General features: G+C 43.4%; 1 protein-coding gene across 1 annotated transcript in view; it reads left to right on the forward strand.

Annotated features, from left to right (window-relative positions):
- The window catches only part of Gars (glycyl-tRNA synthetase), a 48,960-nt gene extending 37,721 nt beyond the window's left edge, over nt 1-11,239 (forward strand). The window contains exons 14-17 of the mRNA XM_013035156.1: nt 2,591-2,700; nt 7,859-7,952; nt 8,524-8,714; nt 10,929-11,239. Of these exons, the coding sequence (XP_012890610.1) occupies nt 2,591-2,700; nt 7,859-7,952; nt 8,524-8,714; nt 10,929-11,054 (521 nt within the window). The 3' untranslated portion in view covers nt 11,055-11,239. The remainder of the gene's footprint in view (nt 1-2,590; nt 2,701-7,858; nt 7,953-8,523; nt 8,715-10,928) is intronic.
- Nucleotides 11,240-12,288: the final 1,049 nt, after the last annotated feature.

A 12,288-nucleotide genomic window follows, 5' to 3' on the forward strand; every position in this document is an offset into this window, starting at 1 on the left:
CTTTTTTCTTTTTGCTTATGTGGTGCTGAGGAATCGAACCCAGGGCCTCAGGCATGCAAGGCAAGCGCTCTACCACTGAGCCACCTTCCCAGCCCGGAAGAATAGTTTTGATTAAAAACTTTTTTGTAACTTTGAGGAAAATCTTTCTTGAGCAAAACATGGAGCCTAGAGCTTCCGCCTTTTTTGACAAAATAACATATTAAACAACATTTAGGCTGGGCAAAGTGGCTCAGACCTGTAATCTTGGCTACTTTGGGAGGTAGGTATCAGAGCATCATAATGAGGTCAGCCTAGGCAAAAAAATAAATAATAATAAAATAAAATAAATAAAAAGGAAGTTTGTGGGACTATCTCAATGCCTGGGTGAAACGTGCCTGTTATCCAGCTCTAGTGGAAGCAGTGCTGGTGCAATGGCCTGTGTCTACAATCTCCAGCAACCCAGGGTAGGACCATACCTCAAAAATAACCAAGGGAAAAAAGGACTGGAGGCATGGCATAAGCGATAGAGCACCTGCCTAATCCCCAGAACTGCAAAAAAAAAAAAGGGACATTTAAATCTATGACCTTTTATGATCCTTAAAAAAAAACCACTGCTTTTTTTGTAGAACAAATTATGTAGATTTACATGATGTATTTTGTAACATATGGCTGAAATGAAGCTCCTAGAAGCAGTGGTAGGTGTGTCATAAGCTGTTGCTGGTAATGAGACAACCTGCCTCTGCATTTGTTTTTGGCAGGCAGTGTCAGGCCCAGTGAGCAGGGCTGGGGTTGAGGAGAGGCTCCTATGACCTTGAGTCTGTTGTCCTCTTAGTGCAGCTTCTGCAGAGCTCAATTTCACTGTAACTCAGATACAGCAGGATGGGCAGAAAATGCCTTGTAATCCTCTTTTTAGATACTATCTTATTATTGTTATTATCAAGGTGTTGTACAGAGGGTTACCATTCCATAAGTCAAGTAATGAATACTTTTTTTTTTTTTGTCATGGGGCTTGACCTTAGGGTCTGAGTGCTGTCCCTGAGCTTTTTTGCTCAAGGCTAGCACGCTGCCATTTTGAGCCCTAGCACCACTTCCAATTTTCTGGTGGTTTATTGGAGATAAAAGTCTCACAGATTTTCCTGCCTGGGTTGACTTTGCAATGGTATCCTCAGATCTCAGCTCCCTGAGTAGCGAGGATTACAGGTGTGAGCCACCAGCACCTGGCTGCTTTTCCTTTTTGGGCAATGTCTCCCTTTCCTTCCCTTTTCCCCAGTTTCTCCCTCCTGCCCTTGCCCATGAGTTGCATAGTTTATTTTCCACATAGTGGATATTGAATAGTATGATTGCATTTGTTCATCCTTCCTCACTCCCTTTCTGCACCTCTCCTTTGTCCTCCTAAAATAGAAATTCCAAAAGTAAAACCAAATACGACCACTACCAATGACAACAACAACAAAAACATGTTTTCATTTCCTGGACTTCTTGATTATATTTCTAAAATGTGTCATTACTCTTCATTTTATAGTGTGTGGGCAGACTTATTACTACAACTTAGGATGTGTCTTTAGTGTGGTGAGTGTGGAGAAGTTACAATCAAAACAAAATGCACTATAACCAGGAGAAGGAACATTTGGTTGCAACATGATAATGACTCCTTTATCTCAGACAAATGATTTGGTCCCATAAAGGGCTCAGTCAGTTAACTTAATGCTAGACAGTGCCTAGTGCTGTTCAAAATGAAAGTTAATGTGGTCTCCCCATGTAACATAGGTTGTCTCACCAGTGGGGAGGGCTGTAGGGCCCCTGGAAATAATATGTGATGGAATTTGACCTCTAAGGGGCCTCCTAACTCCAGAATGTTAGAGACAGCCATGATAACCTGGCTCCCAAATGAGTTCACACCAGATAACAAGCTCAAAAAGTCAAAACGTGAACCATGGATACTTGTATGTAGGATTTTTTTTTTTCTTGATGCCAGGCCTGGTGCTTGACCTTGGGCCCTGAATGCTGTCTCTAAGCTCTTTTGCTCAAGGCTAGTACTCTACCATTTGAGCCACAGCTCCACTTAAGCTTAGATTTTTGGGGGGCAGGGGGATAGAGAAGGGAGGATGATAAATTGACTTTCTTACCCTATCTGGGTTTGAACCACTATCCTTAGATTTTAACCTCCTGAGTAGCTAGGATTATAGGCCTGAGCCATAGGTGGTTCCTGGGTAGGAATTATTTTTGTTAATTATGTCAGTTATGGTGGTAATTTTTAATTTATCGAAGTCTTAATGAAAGCTCAATTTCTTAGGCATTTTGGAGAGACAGGGCAGATAGTAGGAGTCATGCAGCTGCAGTTTTATTACTTAACCAACAAGAACGATGCTCCTGTAACTCAAGTTTTCATATTTATGCTCTATTAGCAGAGAACTGAATTTGGTGAATTTTTTTGTACTCCAACTTTCTCCTGAAATGTGTCTTATTTCCTGCCAGCGAATAGCTTTTTGTCAGTGTTCTGATGTACAGAGATCAGATGCATCTAGAATAGAGATACCCTAAGAACTAAGGATTGTTTGGGAGAAGATGTGTGGTATATGAGACAATGCCATTGATTTTCTCTTTTCTTCAGTGGAAGAAGTTGTCCCAAGTGTCATCGAACCCTCCTTTGGCCTGGGCAGGATCATGTACACTGTGCTTGAACACACATTCCACATCCGAGAGGGGGATGAGCAGAGAACGGTGAGCCACTATGTCTTGTGAGTCCTTCTTGTAGTGTCAGACCGTAACATTTATTGAAAGACATTGGTAAGGAATGACGACTTAGTTGTTAGTCACTGTGATGGACTAATGATGTGTGCACTGAATGTTTATCTTTATTTATTTATTTTATTATTATTTTTGTTGTTGGTCGTGGGGCTTGAACTCTGGGCCTGGGCGCTGTACCTGAGCTCTTCAGCTCAAGGCTAGCACTCTACCACTTGAGCCACAGCGCCACTTCCAGCTTTTTCTGCTTATGTGGTGCTGAGGAATTGAACTCGGGGCCTTATGCATGCAAGGCAAGCACTCTACCACTGAGCCACCTTCCCAGCCAGATTGTTTATCCTACTTGAACTTTCCGTAGTACGATTTATTCTTGTTTTAGTTGCCTGTGCTGTCTGTATAGTCTAAGACAGAATGTATTTAGAGAACTATATTGGATTAATAGACAGAATGATACTTTCTGCATTCTTGGTTTGTGGGTTTTTTTTGGGGGAGGGGGCTGGTCTTGGGGCTTGAACTCAGGGCCTGGGCATTGTCCCTGAGTTTTTGTTCTTAAGACTAGTGCTGTATCACTTGAGCCTCCATCACTTGAACTGTGATCCTTGGATCTTAGCCGCTTGAGTAGCTAGGGTTTATAGGTGTGAATCACCAGCACCAAGCTGCATTCTTGTTTTAAGAAAATTGGAAACATGACACCTTTAAAGGAGAAAGTTGGAGTACAAAAAATTTCATCAAATTCAATTCTGTGAGAAGGCCCATAGAATCTGACTACATCATTAGTCACAGTGGCTCAAACCTGTAATCCTAGCTGCTGGGGAGGCAGAGATGAAGGATGACAGTTGAGGCCAGCTCAGGCATACCTCATCTCCACCACTGGCTGGGCTCTGTGGCATCTACCTGTTGTCTTAGCTGCAGGAAAAGCACAATGGCTGGGCCCAGTGGCACATATTTGTCATCCTCAGTGACATAGGGAGGCACAAGTAGGATCCCAGGCAAGTCGCAAGTCTGGGCATAAAGCCAGACCTTCCCTTGGAAATAAGTGATGCTGGTAAAAGTAGTAGACCAAGCATGAGGCTGCTGAGTTCAATCCCCGGTACTGCCAAAAAAAAGAAGAAAGAAAAAACCCACCTGACTGGACATATGTACTCATACAGTACTCAAACTGTCACAACCCACATTAACATTTTCTTGGTACTTTTAGAATAGAGATATACATGATGAAGTTTTAAGAAATTGATTCTTGGGCTGGGAAGGTGGCTCAGTGGTACAGCGCTTGCCTTGCATGCCTGAGGCCCTGGGTTCGATTCCTCAGCACCACATAAGCAAAAAGAGAAAAGCCAGAAGTGGCGCTGTGGCTCAAGTGGTAGAGCGCTAGCCTTGAGCTGAAGAGCTGAGGGACAAGGCCCAGGCCCAGAGTTCAGGCCCTACAACCTGACACCTCCCCCCCCCCACACACACACAAAAAGAAATTGATTCTTTATGTCTGACACCCAGGGGCCTGGGGGCTTTTTTTGCTTTGTGAGTAAGAACCCCACATGATTTCAGTTTGTGAGATGGTCGGATCACAAATTGAATGACAATACCTGGAGATGGCTCTCCTGGCATCCAGGACTTGTATGTAGAGGCTTGTAGGAAGCTTCATCAACTCTCACAACTTTTCTTTTGATGTTGATGTATCTGTATCCTGGCCCCATGCCTTCCATTCTCTCCTCATTCTTTTTTTTTTTAATTAAGTTTTTTTATTGTGAAAGTACTTACAAAGGGGTTACAGTTACATGAGCAAGATAATGAGTACATTTCTTATCCAGCATTGTTGCCTCCTCCTGTTTTTCCCCTACCATCCCTTCCCTCCCACCTCCTCAGCTACCCCCTTCTCCCCACCCCACCCCCTCCTGCCTAAACTGCAAAGTTCGTTTTTTGACATATCGTCTTGAACATCTCATTGTTGTAATGGGTCAATCTGTATCCCTATTATTTAAACACTTTGTTTTTTCCCTTCCCCTCCCCAAATTATACCAACATCAAATACAGTAAAAATAGGGATTATACTGTGGGGGAGGGACATACAAAGCAACAAAGAAATCATCTTATAAATATGTTAGAAACAATCGCATGAAAGAAAAAACATTTGAATACTTGTCTTGGGGTTCATTTCACCTAGCATCAACTTACCTGACCTTTTCTGCTTGTCTCAGACATATAGTAGTTATTGCAAATAAGGGAAAACATGGGACCTATGTTTGTTTGGGTCTGGCTTACATCACTTCATATAATTTTTTTCCAAGTCTTTTCATTTCCTAACAAATGAGGCGATGTTATTCTTTCTGATGGAATTATGGAATTCCATTGTGTATATACCACATTTTCTTGATCCATTCATCCACTGAGGAACATCTGGGTTGGTTCCATATCTTAGCTATGGTAAATATAAGGCTGCAATAAACATAGTCCTGCTGGTATCTTTAGTGTGGTCTTGTTTGTGATCATTTGGGTAAATGCCCAAAAGTGGGATTGCTGGGTCATAGGGGAGCTCTCTGTGGAGCTTTTTGAGGAACCTCCATACTACTTTCCAAAGTGGTTGAACAAGTTTACACTCCCACCACCAATGCAGTAAGGTTCCCTTCTGTCCACATCCCCTCCAGCATCTGTTGTTATTAGAATTCTTGATTATAGCCATTCTGACTGGGGTGAGGTGGTATCTCAATGTTGTTTTGATTTACATTTCTTTTATGGCTAGAGAGGTTGAGCATTTCTTCATGTGTCTATTGGCCATTCTTACTTCCTCTTTAGAGAAGTTTCTCTTTAAGTCTTTAGCCCACTTGTTTATTGGGAAGTTGTTTCTTTGACGATTTGTTGTTGGGAGATTTAATCTTTTGAGTTCTTAGGTATATTTTAGATATGAGACCCTTGTCTGTTGTATGGCTAGTGAAGATCTCCCAATTCGTGGGCTTTCTATTGATCTTGCTAGCTATGTCCTTTGCCATGCAGAAGTTCTGCAGCTTCATGCAATCCCATTTGTCCAACCTTTCTTTGATTTGTTGTGTTTTTGAGTCTCTATTAAGAAAATTTCGGCCTGTGCCAAGGTCTCTCCTCATTCTTACCTCTTCATTCTGCCATGCTTTGCTTTTCCATACTCACCTCTGTCTGCAGAAATTGTTCTTCTTGAGCCTCTAGGTGGACATTTCCAGGGGAATCAGTCTGGAGGATGGCTAGCAAAGAGAGGCTTAGGTTAGTTGAAGGAAGATTTGCTGGCTAAGAGGCTCAGTGCTGGATGGCAACCTGGTTCTTTCCAGGGCATTGAGACATGAAGAATGAGCTGGGGTGATTCCATACCACTGTTTTAAAGGCTCTGGCTAATATGTGGCTAATGAAGTTGCACTTTAATCTCTTTAATCACTTTAATTTTCCTGATGTGAAGGATCAGCTCTTCCTTCTTTGAGCAGTGATAGTAAAATCCTGGGTTTGGGTACCAGCTAGGTGTACAAGTGAGAAATGGTGATGCACGTAACAGTAGCTGCTCTTTTTAGATGCCAGATTTGCTTTGAGCTTTTCCTGGTTATTTTTCCTAATAAAAAAGGTTTTAAGAAAAAATTTTAGTTGTTCCCTTGAATCTAACATGATTGATGTGACATGAACTTTAATAGGCATTTCATAAGGGCTAAACAAGAATAAATTACCACAGTGTTTTATGAATTGCATAGAATCCCATCATGAAGAAAAATTTGATTAAGCTGCAGGAAGCCAGAAATGTTTCTAAATTATTAACACGGTTTCTTAATCCATTTGCCTATAAATTTGATAGAAAAACATTGCTAGTGAAATTTAAAAAGTATATTTTCTAGCCAGGTGCTGGTGTCTCATGCTTATAATCCTAGCTGTTTAGAGGGCTGAGATCTAAGGATTACAGTTGGAAGCCAGCCTGGGCAGGAAAGTCCATAAGACTTTTAGCTCCAATTAACCACCAAAAAAAACGCCCAAAAAAGCCAAAGTGGAGCTGTGACACAAGTAGTAGAGTTTTATTTAGCCTTGAGCAAAAAACTTGGGGACAGTGTCTAGGCCCTGAATTCAAGCCTCAGGACCAGCATACACACACATACACATGCAGTATATTTTCTGGAAAGACTGCTTGTCTTCTAGGAAGCAGAATGATGCAGGTAGAGGAGAGGAGGGGCCCCCACCATTCTGTGGTGGTCACGTGCACACTTCTGGAGTACAAGGCTCACAGAAGAATAGTCATCATTGCTTGGCATTTACGGTTAATTAAACTTGGAGTGGGGACCCAACTGGAACTAAACCTCTACCATAGGTTGTTTTTATATGACAGATTCCCTCCAAGTTTTCTATGCTTACCTTTCAAGTATTATATAAATATTATTTAAGAACTGCCTTCAGCTCTCATTTCTAACCCCAAATGGCCAGCTAGATTGTCTTGCACAGAGCATTTTCTGTCTCTGAGCTCAGCTTACTCAGAAGCGTCATGTGGGAGCAGTGTGGGAGGCTGGACTTCTCAGTATAGATAGGTGTGCAGAGTGAGGGGTTTGTTCTGTACTATTTCTGTTGTACCAAAATTCTGTGAGCTAATTACTTTTCTGCTTTCATTGACTCATGGAGTCTTTTCTTAAGGAGTTTATATTTTATTTGTTATTTGGCTTTGGGGGGATTCATTAGCTGGCCCCATAGAAAGAAGTGAGAGGGGAAGTGGCGCTGTAGCTCAAGTGGTAGAGCCTTGAGCTGAAGAGCTGAGGGACAGCGCCCAGGCCCAGAGTTCAAGCCCCACGACTGACAAAAAAAAAAAAAGAAAGAAGTGAGAGGTTTCTCTAGGACACTCAGAGCTCACTCATTTTACTGGACTTTATATAAAACAGACCTGGGAAGAGAGTGGAGCAGGTGGCATAGACCTGCCTTTTATGTGAAGAAACTAACACAGTTAACCAAGTTGGGTCAGATTCAGAGCTGAAGTCAGGTACTTCTGGTTCTGGCTCTCCTCTGGTTTCTATGTTGTTCTGCTGCTTTTCTGTGGCATTTTTCTATCATTGATGGTGAGGTTGTGCTTACATATGCATGCACTCAGGGAACACTGACATTCAGATACTTATGAGCTAACATATTTGGACTTTTTTCTTTTTAAACCATCTAGTTCTTCAGTTTCCCTGCTATGGTGGCTCCATTCAAGTGTTCCGTCCTTCCCCTGAGCCAGAACCAGGAGTTCATGCCATTTGTCAAGGAATTGTGTAAGTGAATCTATGGTGACACCCTCACACAGACCCAGTGACTGCGGGTGGAGTGATTTCATCACTGGTTACTGGGGGAAGAGGGTACCTGAGCAAGGTATCTTGGCCCTGGGTGAGTCAGGGACTCAAGAGTCTGACTGAGAGTGACCCTGGCTTCTCACACTGACCCTGTTGCAGACTTCCCCTGGGGACCCAGGGGAGAGTGGTACTGCTATGGACCAGTAGCCATGAGCCCTCAGTGCCAAAAGGGGCAATGGGTCCGGTGGTACTGCCATTACTTCTGAGTTGGCACATGGGCAGCCCCTGCTGAGCCACTCAGCCCTGGGCAGGTGGCGGTGGTGGAGTCAGCACTGTCCACTTCGCCTCTTCTCCCCTTTCAGTACTCTGCTCCATTGGGTGCAGAGGCTCAAGCTCCAGGAGTTTGGTTCCTCTTATACTTGTTACCTGGCATTTGTTACTCTCATGTTTTGATGCCTTTCATAAGTTTTCTGGGCTTGTCAGACTTCACTCAGTTGAAGATAAGACTTTCTATGTTATTTTATTTTAAACATACTATGTTTATTTTGGGTAGCGGAAGCTTTGACCAAGAATGGTGTTTCTCATAAAGTGGATGATTCCTCTGGGTCCATTGGAAGGCGCTACGCTAGGACCGATGAGATTGGCGTGGCTTTCGGCATCACCATTGACTTTGACACAGTGAACAAAACCCCTCACACAGCAACTCTGAGGGACCGAGACTCCATGCGTCAGATCAGGGCAGAGGTAACATCTTTCGTTTGGCATCTTCAGCTTTGCTTAGCTTTGTGTTTTGCTTAGCTTTGTGCTTTGCATCTCCTGGTTGGAGTTGGAGATTGATAGATTTATGCTTCTGTTGCTTTTTTTCTTTGTGGTTTTAATGATAAGCTTGTATCAGACAAAGCCCAGGTTCCCAAAGACATTTGGTTTAATTATGAAAATACCCATTAGTGCTCCTCTAATATTATATAGCATTTGGATTGCTCTGGGCTCAGGCTTTGACAGTTTGATTTTATAGTTGTTTCTTTATTGGGCAGGAGAAATGTGACCGCCTGAGGCTGTTGCCATAGTTTTATTGGCAAGCCTTTAGGGCCTTAGGCATTTTTTTCTTTGTATCTCTATAGGAGCATCTACATGTGCATATAAAAACCTTGTGCAAATAGTAGTTCACTCAGTGAACTACTGATGGGATTGATGGGAGGGGGCAAACAACAAAGGGGAAAGCTGCTTTGGCAGCAAGCGACACGCGCTGGGCTGGTTTGTTAACTTGGAACAGGTATCTATTACTGCCTGTCATGCTTAACTCAACATAAAAAGTTACAGTAGGGAAAATAAAGGTAAAAACTGCTTCCCCTACCACCCCCCCCAACGGAGTTCACAGGGCTTAGATTTCTGGTGGGCTTGTTTTTTGTTTTTTGCTGATATTGGGATTTGAACTCAAGACCTCATGCTTGCTTGCTAGGCTATCATGATACTGCAGAGCCATGCTTCAGCCCTGTTTTCCACAGGTTATTTTAGGATAGGGTCTCTCTTCCTACCCAGCCATGTACTTGAGTCTCAGTTTGCCTGCATAAGGTTTCCTGAGATCACAGGCACAAGCTGCCTGGTCCAACTTCACTTTCCTGGAGACAGACCTGATTCTGGCTTGTGTTTGTTTTTTTAATAAAGAAACAAAAACCATTAGCCAAGTGCCTGTGACTCACATTTGTAATCCTAGTTACTCAGGAGGCTGAGATCCAAGGATCCCAGATTGAAACCAACCTGGGCAGGAACATCCAGGGAACTTTTTTTTTTTTTTGGGTCCGGTCGTGGGGCCTGAACTCTGGGCCTGGGCACTGTCCCTCAGCTCTTCAGCTCAAGGCAAGCACTCTACCATTTGAGCCACAGTGCCACTTCTGGCTTTTTTTTTTCCGGCTTACGTGGTGCTGAGGAATCGAACCCAGGGCCTCATGCATGCAAGGCAAGCGCTCTACCACTGAGCCACCTTCCCAACCCTCCAGGGAACTCTTATCTCCAATTAACCACCAAAGAGCCAAAAGTGGAGCTATGGTTCAAATGATAGAGCACCAGCCTTGAGCAAAAGAAGCTCAGGTACAATGCCCAAGTCCTGAGTTCAAGCCCCAGGACCAGCATAAAAACAACCTCCTGCAACTACCTGCTCACTCCCATAAAGCTGTAGAGCTGGCTACTTTGGATTCATATTCTCATTCTCATCTAGCTGTGACTCACAGCATTGCCAGGGAACTTGTTAGATTGATGACAGGACCTCCACCCAAAACTCGCTAAATCAGAAGTGAAGAGGGACAGATAGTGGGATTTCTGCTGCAGCAGAACTATTGCTGGAGGACAGGCTGCATTTGCTGACAACAGGAGAAGAGCTGGCCCTTCATTCTCTAAGAGTTACATTGTTGACTTCGGGAGTTAAATTTAACACATGTGAAGTAACTTCAAGTGACAGGGAAGAGAGTTTGGACTGCTTTGTGCAGGATTGGATTACTAGGAGCTGGTGAACTGTGTGTGCTGGAATGAGCAGGAGCTTAGGCCGGGATGAGTAGAGCCCAGGCTATGAAGGAGGGGGTCTAATGTAGCAAAGAGGGTCAGCGCATCATAGAAACATTGAGGCTCCGTTTTTTTGATGTTGTTGTTGGTTGTGGGGCTTGAATTCAGGGCCTGGGTGCTGTCCCTGAGCTGCTTTGCTCAAGGCTAGTGTTCTCCCTTTGAACCACAGCTCCATTTCCTGGTTTTCTGGTGCTCCAGGCTGCCATTGAACTGTTATCCTCAGATTTCAGCCTCCTGAGCAGTTAGAATTACAGGCGTGAGCCACCAGCTTTCAGCTGAGACTCCATTTTTAGAGGGACCTGTCATCTCATAGTCAGGCTTTGGCTGTCTATGTGATTTCAGAGTTGAGGGAGAATCTCTTTTTGAAACTCTAAAGTGGACTTTTTGTTCCTCCTCATCCAGGTGTCTGAGCTGCCCATCGTGGTCCGCAATCTGGCTAATGGCAGCATCACGTGGGCAGACGTGGAGGCCAGGTACCCTCTCTTTGAAGGACAAGAGACTGGCAAGAAAGAGACAATCGAGGAATGAGGACATTTTGGCAACTTTTGACAACCTGTACTAATGGAAGAAAGCACTCGATCATGTCTACCTACCAAAAAGCAAAAACAAAACAAAAAACAGCCTTGCGATTGCGTCCAGGACTGAATTTTATCCTCATGGCTGCCCAGTGTTACTCTCACAATTAAAGTTGAAGGAATTCTGAACACATGTATCATCTATTTGTTTTTTCATGTTTTCAACAAAACTGTGTCTCTAGACTTTAGTTAGGGAGGCACTTAAAAATTAACAACTCTGTTGGCATAATTTGCGTACTGTGGAATTGTCTTTTTAAGTATACAATCAATGATGTTTGGAGGAATTGAACTCAGGGCCTTGTACTTGCTAGGCAGGTGCTCTTGCTCTGTCATTGAGCCATGCCCCCAGTCCTTTTTTGTTACAGTTAATTTTTGGATAGAATAGAATCCTGCACTTTTTCCTCAGACCTTAATCCTTCTACCTATGTCTCTTATAGCTTGGATTTTAGGTGTGGTCTAACCAGTTGTTTTTTGTTTGCTGTTGCTACTGGGGCTAGAACTCTGGGCCTCATGCTTCACTTGTTTTTTTCAATCAAGATTGGCACTCTCTCACTAGTCACATCTTTACTCCAGCTTTTCACTGGTTAATTGGAGATAAGAGGCTCTTGGATTTGTCTTCCTGTAATCTGATGAGGATCAAACTATGATTCTCAGATCTCAGCTTCCTGAGTAGGTAGGATTATAGGCATGAGGCACCAGTACCCGATTATACCTAGCTTGATGATTGAGATGGGTTCTTGATATGGTTTCAGAGCTGGCCTACAGCCCTGATCTTCTCTATCTCTGCTTTCTGAGAGCTAGGATTATGGTATTCACCATTTCACTTGTCCCCAATTTTAGAACATTTCTATAAATGCTCATTTACCATTATTACCCATTCTAACCTCAGCCCCTAGGAGGCATAATCTGCTTCTCTTCAGTCTTTTTAGATTTGCCTTTCCTATTTCTCTTTCTGAGAGAGTGATGCACTGAGCTAAAGAGATAGCCACCTGCCGGTTAGTGACTGGGAAAGGCTAAGCTGATGGGGTGGGGAAATGTGGGAGGTCTCTGAACAGAAATTGCTCTGCACAGTCTGAGGAGGAGGTGCATTGGCAGTGCCCTCTGCTTAAGGCCTGCTTATTCTTGGCTTCACATAGTCTTGAGTCATGGGGCCCCAGGTACCAGAGGATCCCCATCTGTTCTCTCTG

The sequence above is a fragment of the Dipodomys ordii genome, unplaced genomic scaffold (genome assembly GCF_000151885.1).
Source record: "Dipodomys ordii isolate 6190 unplaced genomic scaffold, Dord_2.0 Scaffold205, whole genome shotgun sequence".
Lineage (NCBI taxonomy): Eukaryota > Metazoa > Chordata > Mammalia > Rodentia > Heteromyidae > Dipodomys > Dipodomys ordii.